At 40.7% G+C, this 27,183-nt stretch overlaps 1 protein-coding gene across 1 annotated transcript; it reads left to right on the top strand.

The window, feature by feature from the left end:
* LOC108673372 lies at nt 1-27,183 on the top strand. The gene is made up of 20 exons (XM_047879871.1): nt 1-191; nt 4,978-5,110; nt 5,559-6,955; nt 7,074-7,223; nt 7,884-8,048; nt 11,768-12,068; nt 12,150-12,257; nt 14,363-14,466; nt 15,255-15,479; nt 15,639-15,800; nt 16,179-16,240; nt 17,221-17,292; nt 17,801-17,910; nt 18,445-19,111; nt 19,528-19,779; nt 20,125-21,004; nt 21,271-21,438; nt 22,161-22,268; nt 22,663-25,168; nt 27,143-27,183. Exons 1-20 carry the CDS (start codon nt 60-62, stop codon nt 27,181-27,183), a joined length of 7,743 nt encoding a protein of 2,580 aa, XP_047735827.1. The 5' UTR covers nt 1-59.

The following is a 27,183-nucleotide window of genomic DNA, read 5'->3' as shown; positions in this document are numbered from 1 at the left end:
ACTGCTCATATGTACCGAATATGGTGCCAGCCAATAAATAGTTATCGCGATCATTCAAAATGAACGTGTCCAACGAACAATTTAAAATAGTGGGCTTGGAGTTCTCCAGGCGGCATTTGAATGTTTTAGCAAAGCGTGGCTGCGGGTTTGGAGAAGTAGACGATGAGCTGTCGCGACATGTCACCGCTTTGGTAAGGCTCATGTTTTAAGTGCAAAGAAGTTAGGGCTTTATAAATTGTTTAATTTTGAATTACCAATTACTGAATTATTTTTTATGCGAGATTCTGTTCCTAAAATTTGATTTTCATGCGAATAACGGCAGGAATAGTATATATTAGGTAATTCATCCACTGCCGACTGGGGCCCAGAGACCAGAGGCAGAGTACCTAGCCTAGCTAGCTCCTACCTAGCTTAGCTAGCTAGCTACCTAGTCTTGCTAGTGGCAAATGGCCATCACAACTTTGAAGTTGACAGTTCATTTTTAATTCCTAATGAGCATCAAGATTTGATTATATTCTTCTTTAAAATTATTCTGTACCTATTTAAACTACCTAATCTCTATTGCTGGTAGGCCTAGGCCTATGTGGTAGGCTCCTAATTACTCTACCTACTGACTACTGAGTACCTACTAGGCTACTTATATAGCCTATTTACATGTCTAGAATTTTAACTGGAATACCTATTCTGGAAAGTGCAAGAGAACCAAAAATTAAAGTCTGTAACTAACACTAAATGTCAATTCTTAAAAATGAATTTGAGGATCAGTCTAAAAAAAGGTCTCTTCTTTGACTTAGAATTGACTAGGTAGCTAGCCTATAATAGGTAGCCTAGGTAGGTATAGTTACTAATGGCAAAATTTGATAGTAGCTAGCTAGCCCTACCTAGGCATCTAGGTAGGGCATGATGACACGGTTGATGGTCCAGGGGCAGGCTGGAATTCTATGATGGTGCATGGGCCATGGAGCTTGTCATTTTGGGGCAGATGCATATTGATCTCCAGATTGTAATTGGTTCATGGTTGTGACGGCATTCACTTCAGACTATGATTGGTTGGTCTGTACAGCACAGGCTGGAATTCTAGGATAGTCAATAGTCATAACTTCATAAGACCATAGCCTAGGCCCTAGTGCATGACCATGATCCATGAAGCCTGCCATTTTTGGGTGGATGCATGTCTCTTGTTAGATTTTGATTGGTTTTGACTTGTGATGTCATCCTCTCCAGGCTGTGATTGGTTCATTTGGTTGGTGGGATAAAGGGATTGTGATATTGTGATTATTGTCCTCTGGCAGTGATTGGTTGGTGGGATTGTGATGTCATCCTCTCCAGACTGTGATTGCTTGTGTCCAATATGCTCTGTAATCTGGTTAATTTAATACCTCTCCAATTGAAGCCTGATCAATTTGACACCAATGCTTGTTCACAATTTCATCCATTTCTATTGCATTTGCTTAATATCTATGGTTAAAATAAAGAACCACATTTTTGTTGGGAATGTTGGCAGTTTTTGAATATTAATAAGAACAAAGATTCTATTCAATTTCTTTAGAATAATCTAAAAAATGGGATATTTGAGGTGCAGGTTGATTACTGTAATCGTTACTGTTCAACGCCTAATGCAAGTTTAACTAGTAATAATGCATCATGACCATTCATCATGAAGATGAAGATATCTTGGCAGAATTTTCTAGTGTGAACTGTGAAAGGGAGATAGGTTCCCTTGATGATTGGTCTGTTGATCATTCATGATTTCATGTGTAGAAACTTCTTTTACTAGCCAATCCTGAAATTTGTGTGCTCATGGTGCTTTTTCCAGGTTCCTGCATATGGATAACCAAAGTGGCCTTGTCTATTGTTGACCTCATTTATATAGTTAAATATACTTACCATCTATTTTTAAGAATGTATTGAACCAGAATTATTTTGTATATTCATATACTTGTACAGAAAATATCTGCAATTTACACATTAATATTACTCTATGTGTAATGTATTGTTGAAGTGCATTACAGTTTTCATCGGGAAGCCATAGTTGACTTCTTGGAATGGTGGTTTTAATGTGGTTCTTATTTTCAAGCTCAATTTAGCCTAGTTTGACATTAACACAGGTTTTTACACACTTTGAATAGTTTTAATTGTTGTATATCTGTAGCAGTACACAATCTAAAGCTTTGCTGCCAGTTTTTTGAGCTGCAAGATTCTCACTAGATGAATTATCTCCCATAACATAAACCAAAGTACATTATCAAGCTACAAAATTCCATTATTATTTAAAATGTAGCTTTGCAGCTGCAAGATTTCAGTGATAGGTTAGAATTTTTATAGCTTTCATATTTGTATCTTACAGCTTCAGAAATTCACCCTTCATGGAGCTTCTTGTTGACTGAAGTTAGATAAAAGTGGCCACTTGTATGGCACCAACAGAAGACTTGGGCAATATTGAAGCCACACTGCCCAAGCATGGATTTTTAGTTCTGTGACTTTGAAGATGTTATCATTCTGCAAATTTAGATTTGTATTTTTTCTCATATATTCTGAAAATATTAAATATAATTTTGCCTCACAGCCTCAGGAAATTGCATTATATCAAATTGTTGACACTCCATTAACTTGAACAGTTGTAAATTAAATTCAAATGTGAAATTATGGCACTTTAAAATTCTGGGGACTGGTTCTACTCATCCTTGCTATTTAAAGTGAAAATTATGAAATGTGGGGCATCATTTATGAGGCACAATGGTTACTTTCTAATGAACGACACTTCATTTTAGATTACAATACAACCCACCCATATATATGTAATAATTTTGACCAAGTACCTCAACTTCCACTAAAGTGATTTGAGACATTACAACCAGGTAATTCCTTCATACAAAGTCCATGTTGTGATTTTTATAGGACTTGAAAATGAACAAGCAAAAAAAAAATTTAACTCAAATTATTTGAAAATGAACTCAGCTGGTAAAAAAAGTAATTAAGTGTAAAGGATTGTCAATGTCAAGGCAAATCACTAGGCTTCTCTGAGTGTTTATTGCAAAAAGAGAAGTGCATATTTGTTTCACATGCAGACCAAGTTTATCGTAGCTGAAATGGCCTAGTGCTCAATTTTGATATCCATTTATATATGCGTTTCTTCTGGCCTACCAACAATGGATAATTAATCTAGTGACATTATTACTTGGATGATTTGAACAATTAGATAACAGCAGTGGAATCCAACTCTGGTCACATATGCTAGAGTGTTTGATTATTTCGACAAATTCGACTACTGTATAGACAGATATCATAACATAGTGATCTCGGTGCTGCAGTGTAGGCCTGATGTGGCCTGTCGCCGATTCTTTTCCTTTTTGTGCCTTGTTCACAGAAGATCTAGAATTGTGTCATTTGACTGGATCTTTTTACGGCTGACGAAAGTTTGAATTAGCTACTCGACTTCCACCGGGTTTGATAGGGTGCTAGGCATTTCAAATCTGAACATATATTTTTCCATAGTTATATCTAATCTGTTCTTGAACGCATTCATACTTGGAGTGCCAATGATGTCATCTGGGAGGCTGTTCCACATGTTGGTGAAATGAGACATGCATCTGAAGTCATGCATCTGAAGGACATATTGAATAACTTTTTATATATTGAGAAAATAACCTTGTTCCCATTTCAGCCAAAAATTATTTCTTTAAATTTATTTGACATTACAAATTCTTGCCTAACCATCCATAGAAAAGAATTGTTCAGTACCTTGTTATCAATGGTTGGCAAGTTTTCCTGGCAGAACTAGACATGACTTGAATGTTAGCTCCTATTAGCACTTATGTTATCCTAGAAAATGTATGCAACTTTCTTAATCTTGTATTTAAAGTATTCATAGGTAGATGAGCAAATTTATTTGAACTGCATAAAACATTGACAGAAATTATTTTAAAATCTTGAGTGCACCTGTGCCTAAGTAATTTTCCTGCAAAGCCCAAATGTCTCTGTTGGTCATAGATTATGATGATGAGAAGTGAAGCTATTTATATTGAGCATTAATTGTCCTTTTATACCCAAAATAACGATTTCTTAAGTTTAAAATAAATTGGGATAGCAAAGATGTATATACAGCTACTTTGATACTTAACTGAAAATTCATTCCTAAGTTCAAGCTGATGAACTTGAAAAGAGAGTTCTAGTATCTAAAACGTTATTAATATTTGAGTCTGAACTATTATTACTTTTTAACACGTTTTTCTTTTTCTTTACTCAGCTTTGCGTTTGGTTGTTTGTTAACATTGACAACAAAAATTAGCCCACTTCAAATTGCTCTTGAGATCTGAAATTTGGCATGCAGGCTATTTTCGCCTAACAATTTCAGATACAATCATAAAAACTAGCAATTAGAGACCTAAATTAGTTTAATTGAGTAAAGTATATATATACTATATATATAGTATGACGTGCGGGCGCTCATGTTATAGGCGAGCAGGCGTTGACGCTGCGTATCATCGATACGTACGTCAAGTCATACTTAATCAAATCTTAATCGTTTTTCTTGTGGACTGAAAAGTAGAAAATAAAACTAAAAAAAAACTTATTAAGAGAAACACATTTTTCTTGTGGACTAAAAAGTAGAAAATAAATTATGGTTTGCCCCAAAAAACGTGGGTCGGGCTGTACGTTCACCATCAAATTTCCAAAATTCGTGTGTTGTGTGCTTTTTGCTTTAATCATAAATCTGCCCGACACACGTTTTTTGGGGGCGAGCCATAATTTATTTTCTACTTTTTAGTCCACAAGAAAAACGTGTTTCTTTTAAAAAGTTTTTTTTTAAGTATTTTATTAAAGCTTCCATTGTTCTGAGTTCAGCTGCCATATTATTTTGATGATTACATTTATTAGGGTTTGATTGGAGAGGTTTAGAAATTTACATAGGTCATGGGTATGCAACAGTTATGGATGGCTACATCTTATTGTGTGTTTTCAATTTTTTGTTCACAGATAGCAGAGTTGATCCCACAGTTAGAGCTGTGTCCAGTGCTTCTCTCTCAGCTCTCTATTGGCGACTTGGTTCTGGCGTTCATACGCCTTGAGGGAGATTTAGAGCCTGGCTTGCATCGTCTTAAAATCTTGGGTTTGTTCTCACTGCTTCAGTACTTATCCTATTTACAACAGGGATAACAAATTATTTATCCTATTGTAAAGCTGTAAGGAAGTAGAATGAAGAAATACCTCTTATATTGATGGAGAGTGTGAAATAGTGTGAGAATACCATTGAAATCTCATTTTTATATCTACTTCATTTGCAGTTAATTTTCATCTAAATATTCAGTTATTCATGTGTAATGGACTCCTACTGTCTGTTGGTATTATCTGTATTTGAATGTGTATTTTGTTTAACTTGATTGGGTGTCAATATATTGATGATATATCTTGAAATGTCACCAAAGTGGCATTTCAAAAGTTTGTTTTACCAAAGTTCTCCTTGAGGGTGCAGGTTTATTTTAAAAATTAAATTAATTAATTACTTGATAAATTGTTATTATAATTAATTTATTATTAACTGTAACCCAATATTTCAGGTATCAAAGTGAAAAATCAGACGGTGACTGGAGTTTTCATTGATCGTTGTCAATGGTATCAAAGCATGAGCATGACCTGCCTCTTCACATGTCCTGCTTTAATAAAATCCATTGCTCCTGTGTGCGAGGTCCTGCGTATTGCTGGAGTTAGCCCTCCATATCCTACCTCTCAGGTCAGCCTTCCTACTGGTGAGGCCTTTACCCCAACAAAGCTCCTTTGCGAAAGTGCCCTGTCTTTTGCTTGTCACACTCATGGACAAAAACCAATTACGAATCAACCTAGTGAAGTGGACGTGGTGCAATTTGTTTCTGAAATGAGATTTTGTCCCCGGTCACCTTTATGGCCCTCGTCTAACTCTCGAGTGATAGTGAGATTTAATCCAGCGGGACCCTGGCTTCAGGCTTCTGTGTTGACCATCAATGAAATGTTGCTCGGTGCTGACCTGTGTGGCCGCGTGTGTCGAGAAGCTTCCAAGACTTCGCTGTTTTATCCTCTTGATCCTGCCGGATCTGGCAGGCTGCTATCTGATGTCCTGGCAGAGCGTGGTCTCACGCTAGCTAATGTGCCAAAGCCTGAACAAAATTCGAAGCCTGGTATCCCGACCTCTGTACCAACAATTCACCCTGGATTTTTGGAGCTTCGTCCAGAATTTTCTGACACAAGGAATTCAATGACACAAGGAATTGCTTCAACCCCTCAGATTTGCCCACCAAAACCTCAAGCAGAAAGTTTCAAGACGGTCATTTTCGCAATTGGAACCTATGACTTGTGTCGAGTTTTATCGGTGGAAAGAGGTCCTTGGAAGTTCACAATTGGGTTGTTTTCGCAGCTCGAAGACACCAAAAAGCTGCGTATGCTATTAAACAATCGAGAACGTGTTATTTGTCCCCCCAGCGAGCTTGAAGTTGGCAGTTGCGTCATCGCCCGGCGTGAGGTCGATAACTTACGGTACCGAGCCGTTGTAACCCATCCTCCGTTGGGCCAATATGTCAAGGTCCTTTTTGTGGACATCGGGGAGAACGGCCTAGTATCGTGCGATGGATTGTCGGCTGTTTCAGCCGAACTAGCCGCCATACCACTGCTCTCCATTCGTTGCCGTCTCGAGGGATTACCTGATCTCCCTGACGCTCAAATTAGTCGCGTGTTTCATCGCGTTATCGCGAAAGACGAATCTTATGCTCTAATGGCAACGGTCGTACGTTACGTGGAGAAGGAGCGAGTGACGGTTATCCACCTCGATGTTAAATTCCCTGCATCGGAACATCACATGCTGGATCTTATTGCTCAGCCTGATTTTGAGAGAAGAGAACTTCGTGGTGGCGAGAAGGCACTTGTGGCATATCATGACCCAATCAATGATTTCGTTTTCTTTCACCTACAAGAGAACCTATCGTTGGTGAGTAGCCTTCGGATCTTTTGTGTAAACGAATACTCTGCTTTTGTTTTAGTTTTAGAATCTGAAAATATTGAAAGCCCATTTTTCTTATGCTGATGACTAATTATTACGTTTTCAGGTGGATGCTATTCAGGAACGCATCGCTAACTGCGCTGCAACACCTCTGGAGTGTGAGCCGTGCCCTGAGATGCCATGCCTTGCTCCTTATGAGGGCGAGCTGTATAGGGCTTGCGTGGTGTCTTGTGACGATCGCAAAAACACCGTTCAGGTGCATATCACGCTTTCCTTTCAATTTGCTTTGTGTTTTCTGTTATTCTACAAGCCGTGATATCATTTTAATGCGTCTTTTATAATTTTACATGCCTCACATTAATTTACATTTTTTTTGTTCTTTAAGCGGCCTCGCAATCATTGTAATGTATTTTTTGTTATTTTTTCGTGTCTCACAATCATTGCCATGCGGTAGTTATTCCATGCGATGTTTTTGTTAACCTCAAGGCGATCTTAAATTAATTTTGAATCGATGTACCTGGTCATGAATGAGTAATAGTGTAATAATAATAGTCTAACTTATAATAATCGAATATTGTACGATATTTCGATTACATATGAATGAATATTGATTTTCATTATTCGTAGTTCGACGGTAAAAGTTGGATTTTTCATAGTTTTGGACCACCTGAAGTGTCACCTTGAAATGCTTCTCATGCATACGTAGTCCATGATTTGTACCCCAGAATATTGGAAGAATGTAGGGTGATGACTGGCCCAATTGTGTGCGTTCATGACCATGTCTCAAACAGTCAACATGTGCGTGCTACCATAATTTAAAACGCGATTACAAAGGACTTGACTATCTATAAATATAAACTAGAATTCCAAGTTGTTGTTGGTATCTTGCTTGTCGTTTAAATTTGCCTTCTGACAGGTGTATTTTGTGGATTATGGCAACCTTGCTAGCGTGGAGAAGACGGCACTGCTGACTCTGCCTCCTGATCTGCTGAGTGTCCCAGCGCAGGCTTGTGGTGCTCTTGTAGAGCTCGACAAGCAGCAACACCAGGAGCCTTCCTTCACCGTCGAGCAGCTGCTGCAGGTGCGGTCTTGCCGTTTATATATGTAAAAGATTTTTGCAGGGTACTATATTAATGGCTAATCGTGTCAGTATGTGTTGCATATCTAAACTAAAGCAATCAAAATTGTCTTGAAAATCCTGTGAATGAGGTGTACTGGCATGGGGTTGTATTGAAATAATGAAAACATTTCGTTTGTACAATTCTTAATGTATCTATAGGCGTTAGTGTAGATTGTACATTCTTGCCCAGTATTGTTGTCACAATGTTGTGATAACATGAGAACGATTGTTCTTTCAGCTAAAGGATTAATTTAAGACAATCAAGACAATGGAATTAAGACTTGGCCTTCTAGTGCTGCAAATTTTAAAGTTAACGATTTAGTTTGGTGTGCTTGTTTCTAAGACTCAGGGTGATATTAACGAATAAATTAGCATGCAGGTCCTAGATTCATAATCAAATCGCGCATTCTGAGCCTTGAACGTTACATACCTTTTTGAAAAATTGTCTTATTATTGGGCATCAAAGGAATGTGGTCTAGTCAAATGTTGTTCACAGCACAGAAAAGTTGATGAATTACACTTAGTATTGTAATGAGGCGTATCAAGGAGCGTTCCATTGAAAGCTTGTCTATATTACATGCAGTGTTCACCGACCTGTCCGTTAGCGTGCGCTGATACTCATATATAGCGTTCTGTTGCTGATAATTCGGCTGTGATATTCATCTGGGTTGATATCAAACGCACCAATACTGTTTTCCGATAGCTACTAATGGCTTTGTGTTCTCCAGTATTTTTTAATGCCACCCTTCTACTTGTTCAATGCGCCTATCGAGCCAATTTTCGCGGAACCTCGCGAAAATTCTAAAAAAATTAGTCTTTGTTCTCGTCTAAACGTCAAATCAGACGGCGAGCTTCTGTTCGGGGCCTTGATTGTTTAAACCCAAAAGAGGGGTTTTTGGGTTCGCGTCTCTAATTTTTCAAGTCACTTACTTTTCATGAATCAATCGCAAATTAAAAAATAATTTGGGTCCGTTGAGGCACATTTCTATTTAAAACGTCTAATTCGTGAGATAATTGAAGGAACTTCTCTACGAGCGGGACTTTGAATCCGTGAAGAGCCCAGGCTGCAAAACAAATGCGCCGCAACTCCACGGTAACGGTGCCGCGATTTCATTTTTTAGTTTTCGTTAGTACTCGGGCTGCGTGTTGTGTAATGGAAAAACAAGAACGTGGTCAAACAGAGCGCATCAAAAGGCAACTTTTTGTTATGAAAATTGTTTTTCTAAATCATCCGTCAGGTCGTGGTACGGTGCCAACGTTGGCTCTTTGGATGTCGCTCAAAAGGTTCCAGGGACTTGCTGATGGTTTACCGATGCAAAACCATCGTTTGCACTAGAGTTGCTCCTGTCAACTTTTTCAAAAAAACTCTCGAAGACCGTTTCTTTTTTTGCGATGTTAAGTTTTTTGGAAAAAACTACAAAAAAATACGTCTTCCAGGCGGTAAAGGAATCAGGACTCACTCCAGTGATCCAAGTGAAGCTTGGAAGATCCCAAATTACGGTCCCTGAGTTAGTCCAGCCAATTGGGTCCACAGCCACTCGAACCCAACCAAACCTTGCCAAGGGAGGTGATAGAAACGCGACAGACTCTTAGACATATACTTAATAATTGGTAATCTAAATGAAGGCCCAGATGTAGGTAGGGCTCCGTGAAGCAGGCAAGGCTCCGTGAAGCAGGCAAGGCTCCGTGAAGCAGGCAAGGCTTGCGCCAGGTAGGAGGATGATGAAGATGAGGAGCCGGTACGTTTACTCGTGGATGAGTAGCCCTCTGGTGGCCAGTCAGTGGGTCTATCTGTCATAGAATGCATGGGTTAGCAATCGCCGGTCTGGAACATTCGGGTTTAAATGGAAGGCATGATAAGAGGAGCCAAGGCGATTACAAATGAACTAATTATCGATCGTAGTTACACAAGTGATCATCCAACAGATGGATATATTGACAACGACGTTTAAGGCAGGTAAACTACCAGGAATCGAAAGTAGGACTTACCGAAGGTGGACGACTAGCAGCGCGCTATCCACCTCCCACGAGTTCTAAGGAGACAATGAGCAGTAGTCGATACCTGCGGCTGGTAATTAGCTATGTACCTGCATGACGTGGCGCTGCGGACCAATGAAGGTTGGCCGCTGTTGCCATGCCTGATGAATTTCCCCTACACAGGCATCCATCAGAAATTCATATCTAGTCAAAAATGTTTGTCCAGATGTGGTCTACAAGATATTTTTGGCAAAATTTAGTCCTCGCTTAGACCTTTTTAACTAAAAATCTATAAAACCTCTCGACTTGTCCAAAATAAGTCTTGTCAAAAATCTAAGTCGAAGCCTCAATGGGACTGACCCTCCTTTTGGTGATGGGCGAAATGGGGTACATACATATTTAAGGCCATTTTACTCGGCCAACACAAAAGCCACAAGTGCTAAACGTTTTAAAAATTTGGAGCATAATCATATGGTATCTTTCATACCCCTCAGGCCATGCAACTGGCCAATGTGCCGTTGCCTCGCCTCCTAGCCACACATGGTGTCCTGTTATAAAATCTACTGCCCCCTTATGGGCCGGGTGGTGTTGGGCGTGAAGAAAATCATAATCTGACTGCAAATAAATGATTAATCATTACGTATAAATAGTAACTTAGTCGCGCATTTTGGAATGCAATGGTGCAAGAACGTTTTACGGGGAAAGGCGTTGGGAGTTCACCTGCCTGTATAAATGAAATTGTGGGACGGGACTACATTTTACACGCAATACAATGAAAGAGATTGACTCTGCAACGAATTGTGCAGCGTAGGTTTTTCAGGACACCAAGGTTTTATGCCAGTTATAGCTTTGTTGTATTACTAGCGAGATATTCGCTGAAGAAAGGCACAAATGTGACTTCAGATTGCCAAGGATATATTTTTGTGATCGATTAGCGTGAATACTTAACTAATTGGAATGAAAATTTAAACGGGCACCTGATATAATTTACCCGTCTGTTGTAGTGACAGTGAGACGTATCACCATCTTAGGTTAGGATGCGTTAGTTTGGGTTAGGTTAGCTGAGGTTAAGTAAGGTCATAGGTTAGGTTTGGTTAATGTTGATGATGTAGTTTAAATTGCATGGATTGCGTTGTGTGGGAAAGTGTTGTTGGTTGTTTGCGTATTTTGTGTAGAGTTGTTTTTGTGTGTTCTGAGAGGTATGCGCGGACATGTATTTGTATTAGTGAATAGTGAGTCGTTGTTGTGTAGGTGTATAATGTTCGTGCGTTTTTATGTTTATTGTATGTATTGTATTATTTCGTATTTCATGATGCCAACAATTAGAAATAACAGGGAAATGTGTACTTGTTGAAGGCCTTTGGTTTAGATGGAATAGAGTTTCTCCAGACATTTAACCCTTGCTCTTTGATTTGACGAGGTATTAGTATTTCTGGTTTCGTCATAGATAATTTGTATAATATTATACTCGTATCTTCTCAGTTACCCTTGTTAGTTATTGAAATTATTTTTCTGTTGATGGTATGGATAACAGTAATTTTTTGCTAGTAATATGTAAGGCAAAAATGTTGAATCCTGCAAAATGTTGTTTAATCCAAAATCCTGCAAAAATGTTGAAGACAATTTTATCATGATTCAGAACATGAATCAATTGGATAGGGTACTGAACACCGAATTAATTATGTATATAATTATTTGCGCAGGACATTGGTGAAAATGTAGTCGAGATTCGCGTGACCGGCCGCACGACGATGTTCATGGGCGATGCTCTGCCGGTCATCTGCCTGCCGCAGTGTCGTGTTGAGCAGAGGTGTCCTGGAGCACCTGAAGATAATCAACCGCATCTAGATACCTCGACACTCCATCGAGATTCCTTTACTTTGAAGCCACTGCAAGATACCACTGCTTCTTCGCCCAGTCAGGGTACTACCACCTCGAAACCCTATCAAGATACCACCGCCTCGAAACCACTGCAAGATCCTGCTGATTCTTCGCCAAATCAAGGTACTACCACCTCGAAACCCTATCAAGATACCACCGTCTCGAAACCACTGCAAGATCCTGCTGATTCTTCGCCAAATCAAGGTACTAACACCTCGACCCCGCATCAAGACACCACCGCCTCGGTATCCCCTACTGTTACGATCACTTTGGGATCCAATCAAAATACCACCACTTCGACGCCTCACCCAGGTACCTCCATACACGGATATACTCGCAGAAATTATTCCTTTTGTTGTTTTTATTTTGTCGTTTAATACTTTATATTAAATTTTTGGGTGTAGATGAATATGAATAATTTTTGAAAATAGATGAACATTTTTACCTGGTATTCATTTTGACTTTGAAATTTAAATAATGTTTATATCAACATTTGACCACTGTATTACTTTACATTGTATTGGCTCATTGTTCATGTTCTTGAGTCGTCTCCCTTGTTGCAAGCCTTCAGTCTTCATGCTGAGGCTTGTGCAAAGGTTTTTACGCTTGATATGATCTCTAATCTGAGCTACTATACTAGTTACTCTGATTTCTTGAACTAATGATTGTTGATTCGTGACTGAATTTAACTCGAACTGAGGGCCCAGCAATTATTACCATTGAACAAACTCGTGACCGAGTTCTCGTTCATTAATTTTTGTAGGATTTTCTATTAACTGATGAAGAATATTTAAATGCGTTCTGATTACTCATGCTGAACTTATTTCCAATTCACTTCTAAGTCTATTTAAATGCATATATCAATAGTAAACTACCAGTTGAATCACGCACATGCATGGGTTAGACAAAATAAGGGAAACACCTGAGAAATTCATAGAATATATTTTAGTTTGGTGTAGGACAACCTTCTGCGGCAATTGCAGCTTCAATGATTCCGAGGTATTGATTCATATAAATTGTGAATGGTTTCCAAAGGAATTTTAACACCCATTCTTTAGTTAAAACTCCTTGCAGCTTCTGCGGGAATTGACTTCTGATTTGCATCTCTAAAATCGACCATAAATGCTCAATAATATTCAGGTTTGGCGATTGTGGTGGCCAAATGGTATACTCTACTTTATTAGAATATTGCACACACAATTTTTTAACAATTAAAATCTATGGATCGGGGCATTATCATCTTGAAAGATGGCGTTCGCCTCCGGAAATAGTGGTTTAACCGTTGGATGAACTTGTTCATCCAAAATTCCTAAATAGTCACGGCTGCTGATTCTTCCATCAAGAGAAATCACTGATCCGCCGGATTTCCGAGAAATGGCACCCCAGATCATCAGAATGATTTGGGACGGCCATGTTTTAAAGTTGGGAGGAAGCAGTCGGGATTAAATGACTATTGGATTGTCTCCCAACGTATACTCGACCGAAGGTTGGAAATAAGGTAAACGATGATTGGTCAGAGAAAATTGCATTTTCCCAATGATCCAGGGAATTTAATCGTTTTTTACACCATTCTAAACGCTTTGATACACTTGTATTTGTAACCAGAGATTTTCTAATTGCAGTTCTTCCATTAAATCTAGATCTGTGCAGCTGTCGTCGGACAGTTTAATAGAAACTGGGTTATGTTACTTATGTAGGTGTCCATTGAGGTCTGCAGTAATTTTAACAGCCGTGGTCTTTCGATTCTCCCTCACAATTCGATTTAGGTACGGACAGTCTCTCTCAGACAACTTCGACTTTAAGGCAGACCTGTGCTTTGCTGAGGTCGTTTCTCCTTCTCTTTCTAAAGCAGTCATTACTTTTGAGACAGTAACTTAAGAAACGTCGAGCATTCGTAAACTTTGTCACCCTAGCACCCGCCTTACGGGCACAGAAAATTTGGTCTTTTTGAGTCAGAGAAGTTTGCTATATATAGGTTAGGTTATAAGCACTAAAATTTGCTCGAAATATCTGTTCAAAGATGAAATAAAATATCAATTAGCAGCAATAATAAAACAAGAATGTGTCACGTTTTCATTGTTTGAAATTTATTCAAAAATTACGATATCAGAATGGCAGGTGTTCCCCTTATTTTGTCCAAATCCGGTATATACTGTATATATCGTGTAAGGGTACGTACACAGTGCAAGCCGGTTGCCAGCGTGCTGGTTACCTGCTGAAGCTGGCTCCTGAAACCATAGAAAACAGAAGCCTATTCGTACAGGTTTTCACTGTGAACACTTACATTATTATCCTATGTTCATTCTTGTGGCAGGTTGGAGCAGGTTGCCTGCGCGGGCAAACCTGCTTCCACTGTGTGCGTACCCTTACTGCAGAAAACGTGCTTGAAGTCAGTAATGAGTGTTTTTCCATTGCAGATGTGCTTGTGATTGAGAAAGGAAGCCTAATGATGTGCTGCGTGATGAGCGTCAAGAATAATGCCTGCTGTGTCAACTTGAAGCAAGATTTTCTTCGTTTGCAGGTCAGGAGCTCCTATCGTTCAAGTAATATTTGCTGTGAACGTCTTGAGAAGATAGTATTGCTGGCTACTCTCATTGTTTATTTATTCATAATTATATACAACGATTTGCTGTCGTTCAGAGCTGCCTGATGAATTTTTTGGGGTGTTGAACACGTATTATATTTTTAATGCATGAATTGTTAACGCATTTAAATATCAAAATTTTACATAGACTTTATCATTCTTACGTTTATACTCTTAAGTTGTGTGCTCCTTTTTTGAAAGTTGCCATTAGAAATTTCTCCTTTGCCGTTCTTATTGGGAGTTAAATTTTCTCGCATTGCGAAACCAGTAAACGCTTTACTCGTTAAGCTTGAACAAAATTTTTGATTTCAACCTAAGCTATAAATTATGTAGACGTAGAAAGCACACAATGACAGTTTTTAGTTTATTGATGTGAACTGAAAATACGAACAAAACTTTTTATCGGTAGTACCTGTTGCTTTATCAAGACTGAGTTGACCTTTGATGTTCCGTTTATTTGCTATTATCGAATGCTGACATAGGTAGCTTGTTCTCGTTCCAGGTTAGGGCGCATTTTTATAAGTAAATACACAGTGCAACCATTTTAGCTGAATATCATTATGAACTTGTTTGAATGAAGATTAGCGATGTTCTACAATTTTAGTACTAAATGCCGTTAACTGCAAGAATATCTCGATCTTGATTGATGATGATTCTCGAAGGATCTGGATTGACGATGATATTCGAAGGCACGTGACGTCCATGAATATATTTGTATGCTTCAGATGGTCGCTGATGATGTTGAGGCAGCTTATAGCTCAAGTGACTTGTCCGCAACTCCTGTGGCGTGTGGCGATTTGGTGGGGGTGAAAGTTAGCACGCCTCTACCCAGCACTCGAGCCCTCCTGCCGCAGTGGCTCAGAGCAGAGATTACGCATGTCTCGGACACAGGCACCTGCACCCTGAACCTCGTTGATGTTGGCCCCACTATCAAAGTGCCGCTTGCTGCTGTGAGCATAACTTGCGCATTACTCTTTGATACTTGAGACCTGTGTTGCGAATCTTTATTGAACCTCTGACTCGAGAAACGCTCACGCTTAAATTAGTATTACCTTTTTGTGGGAGTACTTAACATTGGGATAGTTAACAAAATTGTTGATCGATTACAGGTACATAAGCTGCCCGAGTCTCTGTTGATGCTGCCCAGCTTTGGCATCTGGTGCCGGGTGCCTTTGCTTTCTGCCTCTTCCCCGCACCTTGATCATCTCTTGAGCCAGCACGCTGTGGTCGTAAAGTTTCAACACTACGATCCCATTTCTGACGTTTGGCAGGTAGTTTTTCCTTTGTATTGACAACGTAGACTTCCATAACTAAACTGCAATAAATTTTATTGCGTTTCCACGAGTTTTACAGATTCAGTATTCGGAATTGTACGACAAAAAAAAAATGAAAACTTTGGTTTCAGAGCAAGATTTCAACTCCGCTATGAACGCTTGAATACAATCGTAAAGGATGTCATATTGTATTCTAGATCTCGCTGCGCACTAACTCGTTGCAATTTACCTCTTATATCTCCTTTCTTGAAAAAATGTGACTATACCTGCCCTACATATGTGACTGCATAATTTATAACTAGTTAATTTTTCGCGCAAAAAAAAAAAAATTCTCGCTTGTCGAGTACGTTTATTAAGTTTTCCCGTGTCATTCAGGTGAAGCTCTTCGAAGAGGTTCGGCATCCTGACGTTACCTATGAGGTTGACGGCGTCATCAGGTGAGCATTCACTTGAGTTAAAGTTACGCTATTCATGGTCAAAACGTAGCGCACGATGTGCTCCGAGCTGCCACAATGAAGGCCAAAATTACTATGTAATGTCAAATATTTCTCACGAGTAATATGTTAGTACGTCGTACTAACATCATTTTCAGATTTGCTTTTCATCTGTTGACTGTTCCTCGTGTCAGAAAAATTATAGATGATTACTGGAATTAAATCGGCGGCCCAGGTTGTAGCTGGCCGGGGGCTTGAAGGATTCTCTATCAACTTTTCGTATGTAAATCGTATCGTGGAAGTAAATCGTATCTTCTACGATTTACTTCTTTTCTGTTGTTGCGCCCTTATCATTTATGAATTCTTTCTTCACGTATCTGAAATGCCAACTGTCAAAGTTCGAATAACTCTGTCAGACTCTGGTTCTGTCTCTGTCAGATCTAGAGGATCTGGTAATCGATTGAAAAAGAATCTGAGGGGTTTTGGTTCGTTTATAATTGTCCGAATAACATTAAATTTTCATTGGCCAGGGAAGGATAATAACAAGACGTGTATCTAAGCGTAAGTATTAAAGATAGGTTCACGGGATACACTAGATAGAAGCTACGGGATCAAAGAACAGTATGTGCAGTAAGTTTGGAGATAGAGTATTACGACACTGCGTGTTGGTATAAGTGCCGGAATCTAAGACGACGTGAGCTCGTCTAGAGTTTGCAGGCTTTACGATGACTGCCTAAGACTGACTGGCAGTACGCTCTCCGAGCTCATATACGCGGTGACCCGCGAATAGTGACGTCACAGAAGGTGACGTAATAGTCACTAATGACATCACGACCTGACACAACAATGTCCGTTTCTCACGTAGTCAGTAAACTGGCCCTTTGCCTTTGAATCCTTTAAATGATTTTTAATAAGGGACAGGGGTGATATACGATCTTTTTATCTCGTTGTAACTCAATGTAATAATATGCTTTGGGAACTAGGACTGATGCCAGAATGACACCGCCGCTAATCTCCCACCAACGTGACGAATCGGAACCATCAAAACACGAGAGGTACCTATCGTGGATACGTGCATGATCTGACCTTGTATAATTCCAGGCTAGGAACTAGCACACAAAGTGGCTTAGCCAATCTTCTGTGTCCACCTCTACTAATTATACTATTGACAGTAACACTAATGTTCTATGGTTCGGGAAGCGATGCAAAAATATGAATATATGTGTAAATATTATTTAGTATATATAGGTCTATTTATGGTTGATAATTTTTTGCGAACGTTTTACAGGTTTCAACCCGTTGAAACCGCGCTTGTTTATGTTCTACCATATTTCGAGCAACCTTTCTTACTCGGGTATTGAACTGTCTTTGTACTGGCATCAGCTCTTTTCTGGCATCCAGCATTAAAATTTAGGCAGGTTTAACTTTAGATAGGTTCATGAATGTCATTCTGGTGTTATGCACAAGTGACTCCAGTTACATGCCAGTGTCGTCTATCCCGTGGCAATGGCGACAAGCTTGAGTCCGAACATTTTTTTTTACTAGAAATGTCCGCTTTTCCAGCTCTGACAATTTCAAGAACCTAAAGAAGAGCACCATTGCGGCTCGACCGTGCGACGTTGCTACCAACTGGCGGGATAAATCTCCAGCTCGCATCTCACCTCAGTCTTCTCGTAAGCTTTCATACATGTTACCGTGAAGGCGTGAACATTAGTTCGTGATCAGTGATTCTATATTTTTTACTTTTTTTGAGGTTGACACTGATAAACTTAAATCTCTGATACACGTGATTTATTATTTTATATTTTAGAATTAGTTATTAAGTAAATTTCATGCAATAGATTTTGATTTGTTTGTAGTAATTCTTAGAAGTAATTGAAGTTTTACCATCATAAAGAGAATGCCTCCTGCGATGGACTGGGTTTAGGTTGGTACTGCACCTCGCTAATTATGTAGGTTTATTTTGGCAAGAAAAGTAAAGCGTAATACAAGGTAACATGTTGTAATGTTCGTAACATGTTAATATTCGTAGGAGGCAATTTCATGTCTTCACGTGATTATTCTCCTATTCATGTTCTAACCTAAAAATAGTGCTCCAACAAAATTCTTGTTTGAACCACTCCAAAATACGAAACTCTGCAAAGCACTCGCGAGTCTTTGAAAATCAGCTGTTATTCATATTTTTTCTCCTTATGTTTTCCTTTCAGAAGATGCATCAAACTCGTCCACCATTCATAAGCAGCATGGTGATATCATGTTGTCTAATTCTAGAAGCGTTGACTCGCCTTCAGCTCGAACCCCAATCTATTCGCAAAAGCCGCTTCTGGAGCCAAAGCACAAATCGCCTCTTTCTGTTGATCCTTCGGGGATACTTTTAATCGAAAATTATCTTAAACCTCAACGGGTACAGGAAAGGTCATCCATAGTTGCGCACGGAGCCATTCGTTGTAATGGCAATACTGACTTAGGTCTAAAAAGTAAATATGATTTTATTGAAGAGGACCCAATCGACCCTTCTGTTGGACAGAAAACTGAAGAAAAAATTCTGGTCGAAGATGTTGCAATCCCTTCGCCCAAAGATGAAAGATCAAACTCCAATCAATGTCGTGCTGTTCAAAAATCGGTGAGGTTTTCTCGACCTATTCACGAAGAAGCTATTTACTCAAGTGAGGAGGCAACTGAAGACCTAGCAGTTACCTGCTCACTTACACTGACAGCTGGCAGCTTGGTGGGATTGCTATCATTTATGAGCATCAATGTTGAGGAGCAACTGTCGGTGCAGGTGACCTGGGTTGTAACTCCTGTGAAATTTTGGTGCCATCTTCTCGGCCCGGACAATAATCTCTTCCATGAGATACAACAGAAATATGCTCGGTAAGTTTTCTTTATAATTCGTTTACTCTGGCAATATTCATCAGCGATTTCATATGCCTGTGAATGTTCATATGCCTGTTCATATGCCTGTTCATATGCCTGTATGTGTTGAAATTTTATAGCTATTTAATTAATGGCAGGTCAATTTAAATTCTGGTTTTAATTGATTGTGGAAATACGGACAGATAGGTGTGCTTAAGTGGTGAATGTGGCAGAAAATTTTCGGTTTGAATTGAATTTGTTTATATATACATTACATGATCGATGAAAGTGATTTTCAAAAGGGAGTCGAGGTCTGTCGTGAATTTTTCAGTCTGAATCACTTTTTGGCTAATGAGTACTATTTTATGTCTTCGGTTAAAAAGTTATGTGAAGTCTTTGAATTAGGAGTTGTAATTTTCATGCATGTTTTTAAGGTGTGGTCATGAAGAGTTGGAAGTTTTGCCTAACGTGCACGAAGGAGACCTGGTATTCGCTCAGTTTGCGGATGATAAATGCTGGTACCGAGGTCAGGTACTGTCAAGTAGCGGACACCAGCACAAAATCTTCTTCCTGGACTATGGCAATGAGACGCTCTCCACCACTGATGACCTAAGAGCTTTGCCTGCTGAATTTCGTGGCGTCCCAGTGCAGGCCGTGCCTTGTTGGCTGCCCGATGTCGTACCCAGGCATGTCATGTCTAATGCTTGTGCTAGCTATGCCTTGCTAGGGATTATTCTCTGAAAAGTAGCATTGTACCTTTTTATTTTTGTATTATTTTCTTTAGCATAAGTGCCACCAGTATAGGGTTCACCTCAGCTGATTTCACAGCGCAATGTACTTAATTGTTGGCGAGTTTACCATTATCATTTGAGTTGACGAAGTTTGTCCCAGTTCATACATGTTTATTGAAGTTGATAAAATACGAAAAATGTCAAAAAATTGCATATTATGCGGAGTGTCAATTCGAGGATCAAGGAATTTATTCTAATTGTCTCCTGATATATGATTGGATACATTATTTGTCTTTGCAGCCAGGGAGAGTGGTGTGAAGAAGCAATCGCTATGGCTGAAGAAGTATTGTATGAGGAAGTCCTGCACCTCCAGGTGTCCCACGCGTCCAATGTTGAGCCTCGCGAACCGGGCGTACATTTCCCGGTTCCTTTCGATGGCGCTTGTGTCGTCCACTCCGTCGTAGGAGGCAATTTGAATCTCGGCGAACAGCTCTTGAATTCTGGCCTCGCAAGGAGCGCAGATGAGGATTCAAAAGTAAACTTGATTGAATCTGACCTCGAAAATCCTGTCTATGCGGCAGAGTGTAATTCTGAAGTTGATGATGCGACGTTGACTGAACAAATTGAAACTTCAGACCGCGTTTCTACTAAAACAAGGAAAGTTGTTACTGTTGCTGCAAAAGGAGATGAATCATTCGAAGTTTCGGCAAATGTACTCGCGACACAAAGTTCTGATGGGCAGACGTGCGCAGACATTTTTCAAGAGAATCGTGGATCATCGTACAGCGTCGTAACTGAAAACCCTTGTGCTAGTGCTACGTTTGACCTCGCGTTAGAGGGAAATGTCAACTCTGACGGTGACACATCGGAGCAGGCTCAGAATGCAGACTCTTATTTGGTATCGGGCGACTCAGTCTACTTAGTTCACTGCGAAAACGTCGAAAATTTCAAGAGTGCGGTGTGCATTGAAAACGATGACGATGCGAGCGCTGACAAAGGCCATTTTGATTTACCAAAACCCGAAAATTACGTCACTCTGCCATGTAAAACCTTGCAGAGCGTGAATGAATCTCATGAGAATTACAAGATTGTTGCTTATGTGCAGCGAGATGCTGACACCTCCGCTCTGAAGCTTATGTATCAAGACGTCAACACGGTCGTAGCAGAGGGTGCCTCGGAGGTAAACTCAATGCACTTGTGTAAAGTGTGATTAGCAATTTGAAATTTGAGTCATGAATATTTTGTTCTTATTTCATCATCATGTACATGCATTATTAAATCATGTTACCTAATTTCTGTTGAAAAATTGCTCTGATGCTAGAAAAAAACATATTGGACTATAATATGAAATATTGGCTAAATGCTTACTAGTCAAGAAAGCTAGCCATTGAAGATTCATACATGCAAGAAGTTTGCATGGCCGCTATACGAAATTATTTTGCACAGGTGGGCTCTGACGCGATCACGCCTTGGATGTATTGCCTAGTCAAGTCTCCAACCGACGGCGTACATTACCGCGCAGTCGTAGAGGACTGCACACAGCCTGATGTCGGCCTGCTGGTCCGGTACCTGGACTACGGAAATACGGAGCTCATCACTGACATCCCGAATAGCGTGAGTGCTCACTGTATCATGCAATGTCCAAGCCTTATTCGTTTGTTGTATTTTTGTCAGTTTGTTAGTGTTTGTTAGCGCCACAAATATATAGATGCTGTTCCAGCGCGTGTCAACGATACCTACCGTGTCGGGATGTTAGCTTTGTCTGGAATTTTATTGTTGATGGGATTGTAGTAGGGCATCGCCAAATTGGATGGAAAGCATTGCATCAAAAATTGACATTTGCTTCATAACTTGGTTGTAAGTCTAAAATTAGGTTTAACTGCAATCTATTTGATATTTTAAAAGGAGTGCCAAAAAATGAATGATTGTGAATTATTAATATTGATATACTTGTTGCACGAGTGTTAGTAATGTCACATGCAGCGATGAATGCTCGGTCTTGAAAGAGTAATGAACATTTTGTTTCGTGTTTCAATATAGCAAGTGGCAGAAATTTGATACAGTTCAAATTTACCTCTGTCTATTTCGAGCAATAGGCGCCAAATGCAAAAATTAATGAAGTTTGTAACGAACGGTCGAAGAAGCAAATGTATCTTATTGTCAGCCAATTTTTGCGATATCGCAATTTGAAAACGGAAATGCATTCAATCTTTGCGATATCGCAATTTGAAAACCGAAATGCCTCAAATCTTTGCGATATCGCAAATTGAAAATTGAAATGCCTCCAATCTTTGCGATATCGCTATTTGAAAACTGAAATGCTTTTTTCGTGGCAGGTGCTGGAGTGTCCCGATTGGCTGCTCACCCGTCCCCCGCTTGCATATCGCTGTCTTCTTCCATGCCGCTGCTCTCCTTCGCATCTGCTACAGCGCTGGGAAGACATAGTCAGTGTATTAGTCAATGCGAGGTATTGAATTGAAAGAGTCTCTCAAAGCATCTGTCAATGAAGTGTGTGCTAAATCGAGGTTTTTATGAACGAAAATGGTATTGTACGCCTGAATTTTTCCATTATAGCAAATTGTTTCGCATGTAACCTTCATGCATTAAAACCTCAGTGAACATCCGACAATTTTATAACCTCAGTGGACAATTGTAAAAAGGATTGGTATGAATTTTATCCAGACTAGGTTTTAATATTTTTTATCATTTGTAATGTAGAAAAGTCTAATTAGCGGGAAAACGCCGAGTATGTAAACACTTTCAGATAAACACTATGTAAACACATTAACAAATTTAGGCGTAGAATAGGTAGCGCTCTAATAAACCGTGCATGTGCAGGAACTATCGGTGTTGGTGACAGACGCTGACGACGTAAACACAGGCTGTGATTTTACCATAGAGCTGTACTATCAAGGTGTCAATATTGCGGCCATTTCAAATGANGCTGCCTACGACGCGGCTGATGTCAACGCTGCCTGCGAAGCGGCTGATGCCAACTCTGCCTATGAAGCGGCTGATGTCAACGCTGCGTGCGAAGTAACTGACGCCAACGCTGCTTGCGAAGTAGCTGATGCCAACGCTGCCTACAAAGCGGCTGATGCCAACGCTGCCTACAAAGCGGCTGATGCCAACGTCGCCTGTGAAGCGGCTGATGATAGCGTCGCCAATAAAGAAAGTGATGAAAACATCTGTTACGAAGTGAACGCCGAAAATGCTTTTCGTACCTCTTCGAAGCCTGTAGATGCGAGTGTTGGCATGCTAAAGCAGCCCAATGCCCATGCTGACTTGCAGAAGCCTTCTGAAGCCCATGCCGAGTTGTTAGAATCTTTCAAAGCCCATCTTGTGTTGCAGGAACCTTACAAACCCCATGCTGAATTGCCGGAACCTTACGAACCTCGTGCAGAGTTGCAGGAACTTTATGAACCTCGTGCAGATTTGCTAGAACCTTACAAACCTCATGCAGAGTTGCTGGACTCATCTGAAGCACATGCTGAGTTGCTGGAACCTTCTGAAGCCTATGCCGAGTTGCTAAAACCTTCTGAAGCCCATGCTGAGTTGCTGGAACCTTCTGAAGCCTATGCTGAGTTGCTGGAACCTTCTGAAGCCCATGCTGAGTTGCTGGAACCTTCTGAAGCCCATGCTGAGTTGCTGGAACCTTCTGAAGCCTATGCCGAGTTGCTGGAACCTTCTGAAGCCTATGCCGAGTTGCTGGAACCTTCTGAAGCTCATGCTAAGTTGCTGGAACCTTCTGAAGCCCATGCTGAGTTGCTGGAACCTTCTGAAGCCCATGCTGAGTTGCTGGAACCTTCTGAAGCCCATGCTGGGTTGCTGAAACCTTCTGAAGCCTATGCCGAGTTGCTGGAACCTTCTGAAGCCCATGCTGAGTTGCTGGAACCTTCTGAAGCTCATGCTGAGTTGCTGGAACCTTCTGAAGCCCATGCTGAGTTGTTGGAACCTTCTGAAGCTCATGATGAGTTGTTGGAACCTTCTGAAGCTCATGATGAGTTGCTGGAGCCTTCCGAGGTTCATGATGAATTGCTGGAGCCTCCCGAGGCTCATGATGAGTTGCTGGATCCTTCCGAGGCTCATGCCGAGCTGCTGGAGCCTTCCAAAGCCCATGCTGAATTGCTGGAAAATACATTTGATAACGAGGTCGAGAACCATCTTCGAAGACATGAGGTTGTAGGTTCGCTGTCTCCTGCACTTACATTGTCGCAATCAACAGAACAAGAAGTTCCCAAAACTGACATATGCGGGATGCTCGACGGAGATGTCATGTTGTCCTCCAGTAATGATAGTTCTCCTCTTGTACCTCCTTGCTTTTCGCCTATCCTCGCACCACCATTCAATTTCACTGATCGCTCATTCCCTGACTACCGACATACTTTGTCTCCCAAAGAAAATGTGGAGCACGATATCCTGCAAAATTCCCCGCCTAACTCGGCATGCTGCATTGTCCCGCAGTCATGTGATGAGACCTGGACGCTAGAGTCCCCGTATAAGTGTCAACAGATGAGCAAGGCATTTATTCCCCAAATTCCAAAAATGGGAGAAATATATTCAATTAACATAGCTCAAATGAATGCTGATCTCACTATGGACATACAGTTTAGAGACGACATTTCAGCGTGGAATGAGATGTCGGTTCGCTTGCAAGAATTTGTCACGAGCGGAAATATGGTGCCTCTGAAGAACGCTCCACCAAACTCTTTCTGTATTGCTCGCTATGAAGTGGACAATTGCTGGTATAGAGCAAGAAAGCTCGTCGAACTCAACGTGAACGAATCATTTGTTGTATTTTTTGATTATGGTAATTATGAAGTTGTACCGAAAGATTCTGTATACGAGATGCCTGAGGAGTTCTGGGATGTACCTGCTCAAGCCGTGAATGTGCAATTTGAGATCTCAGAATCATGCAAAGAGCACGACAAAGGTTCTGTAATACGAGCAATTACCAATTTGGATCTTTCTTGCAACCTTAGTATCATCATCAGAGAAGGCTTTTACAAGGAGTGGATAGTGAGCGATTTGTTCGTAGATGGCGAAAGTTTGATCCCACATCTAACTTGTTATGAATGTGGAGGCAGCATTGTTGTCGACGATAATTCTATAGAAGACTATAGAGAGGATCGCACTGTAAGCGAAGATAAATTCGTAAATATTCCTGAACTATCGGTGCCTATGGGTGTTCTTCTGCCAGTTGAAGTATCATCGGTCACGAATGATGAGCTTTACGTTAATTTAAAAGAACACGCGTGCGAAGCCGCTCGCTATCGTGACCAGCTCAATTCTTACATGAACTGCTGTAAACCTGCCAGTTTCACCGAATTACCTGCTATCGGAAGTGCGTGCGTGGTTTTGAATCACAGCGATTCATTGTGGAGACGTGCTCAGGTTGTCAAGCACAATGCCAACGGGACAGCAGTTGTTCGTTGTGTAGACTACGGATCTTGTGATACTCTCGACTCGGGAGAAATGTTCCCGATTCCACCGAAATTTACCCGCTTACCAGCCCAAGCTGTTTCCTGCGTTTGGAAGAATGAAGCTTGCCGCAGAGATTTATTGAAGGTTATTCAAGCTAGTGACGTAGAAGACATTCGTTTCGAATTCTCACAATCGGAAACTGAAAACACCATCATAATCACAAGAACAAAGTTACGTGACCGTCAACGTGCATCAACTAGTGACGATGGATATCTGTCTTGCAGCAAAGATATTTTTTTGACCAGCACAGCTGACACTGCTGTTCCCTACATGAAAACGCAATCCCCTGGGTTCGTCAAGTCATTAACTGCCGTGAAATGTGAGCCTGTTGTCACTATCCCTAAACCAACCTTGAATGCAGGTGTGATCCCACTGCGAGTTCTAGCAATTGACGACGAGTGTCGCGTATTAGGACGAAATCTTGTAGATGACTGTGAGTGGCAGGAAATGATGGCGGAATTGCAGACTCACATGAATGCAACTTCCACCTTAGCATTCGACTCGTGTCCCGCTTTGGGTAGTTTTTGCGTAACAAGAGTGAAAGAAATGCAGCAATGGATTCGTTGTGAGATTATAGGAACAACCCCCCATGATCTTGAGGTAGTAATTGTGCGAGACGTCGATCAAGGCTTTACTCACCGAATTCCAGTTCTGAGCCTTTTTCCACTCAAACCAAAATTTTCTGCCCTACCCGCCCAAAGTGTTCGGCTAACCGTGAAGGGCTTGCAAGATTGTCCTAAGCATATTAACTGCACGGCTTTTGATCGTTTGCCGGAATTAGTTTCCACTGACATTGATGTCGAAGTTTTATGTGATGATAACGGCGCCACAATCTTGAAGATGCTTCGTGCAGGAACTGTTATCGCCGCACATAGCTTATGTTTGGGCCCTCCAAGACAACTTCGAGTAGAAAATTCAGAAGACTCTCTCTGTGTTGGAAGTGATAAAGTGACCTCGCGTGCCTCCCGAAGTTTTCTAAACCCTATTTGTGAGGAGGAAGAAGTTGATGATAATTTGCATGGTCGTAATGGTTCGTCACTCGGTGCGGCGCAGGCTGGAATCTCTGAAAGCCCGGCAGACAGGGAAGCATCAATTTTAGAACGGCATGAGAAAATAGCTATCGGGTGTATCACTCATGTGGAAGATTCGTCTTCGGGGTTTTGCGTCTGGGTGATTCCTAACCGTGACACGGACCTGCTGACTTTCATTTCTTCATCGCTGCAAGTCCGGTGGGCAGATCTTCCAGCGCCAGAACACGTTTCGTTCAGTTGCATTTATGGAGCGCAAGCATCTGAAGCGTCGTTTGTCACCATTTCTCCCGGTAGTGTTCACACGTTTCCCAGTGATGATACCGCTACCGTTCTTTCGGCATTGAACTTCCACCGAGTTATTGTTCTTGATGCCGTCAATCGCGACCGTCTAAGCGTGCTGTTCATTGATACAGGTCGCCGTGGAACGTTGTCGAAAAAAGCACTGAAAACTCTGCCTCACTACCTCAGTGATATCCAACCTTTGGCAATGCAATTGGTCATCCCCATTGTGCTAAAACAAGTATCGTCAATGTTCTGGGAGTATTTGTTGAAGGCTTTTGTTGGTCAGACGTGTGCTTACTCTTCTAAAACGAGTCTTGAAAAAACTTCTGTGAAGGGCGCTGTAATTGTTACTGAAACACTCGGTAATATTGCCTCTTTTCTGCACAGCAAAGGTTGCGTTGCGAAATCAACTACCGAGGATTATCATTCGCTGTGTGCTGATGAAGAGCAGATTTTACGAGCAGAGTTATCGGCGCATTTGTCACAGAATACAGAGAGATCTTTGTATTATTCTGTTCAAGACTTGGATGCTCGACTGGAGATCCTCAAAGAGGAGGTGTAG

Source organism: Hyalella azteca, unplaced genomic scaffold (genome assembly GCF_000764305.2).
Source record: "Hyalella azteca isolate HAZT.00-mixed unplaced genomic scaffold, Hazt_2.0.2 contig4078, whole genome shotgun sequence".
NCBI classification, from domain to species: Eukaryota; Metazoa; Arthropoda; class Malacostraca; order Amphipoda; family Hyalellidae; genus Hyalella; species Hyalella azteca.
The sequence above is the reverse complement of the archived record's forward strand: the minus strand, read 5'-3'. Positions and strand labels throughout refer to the sequence as shown.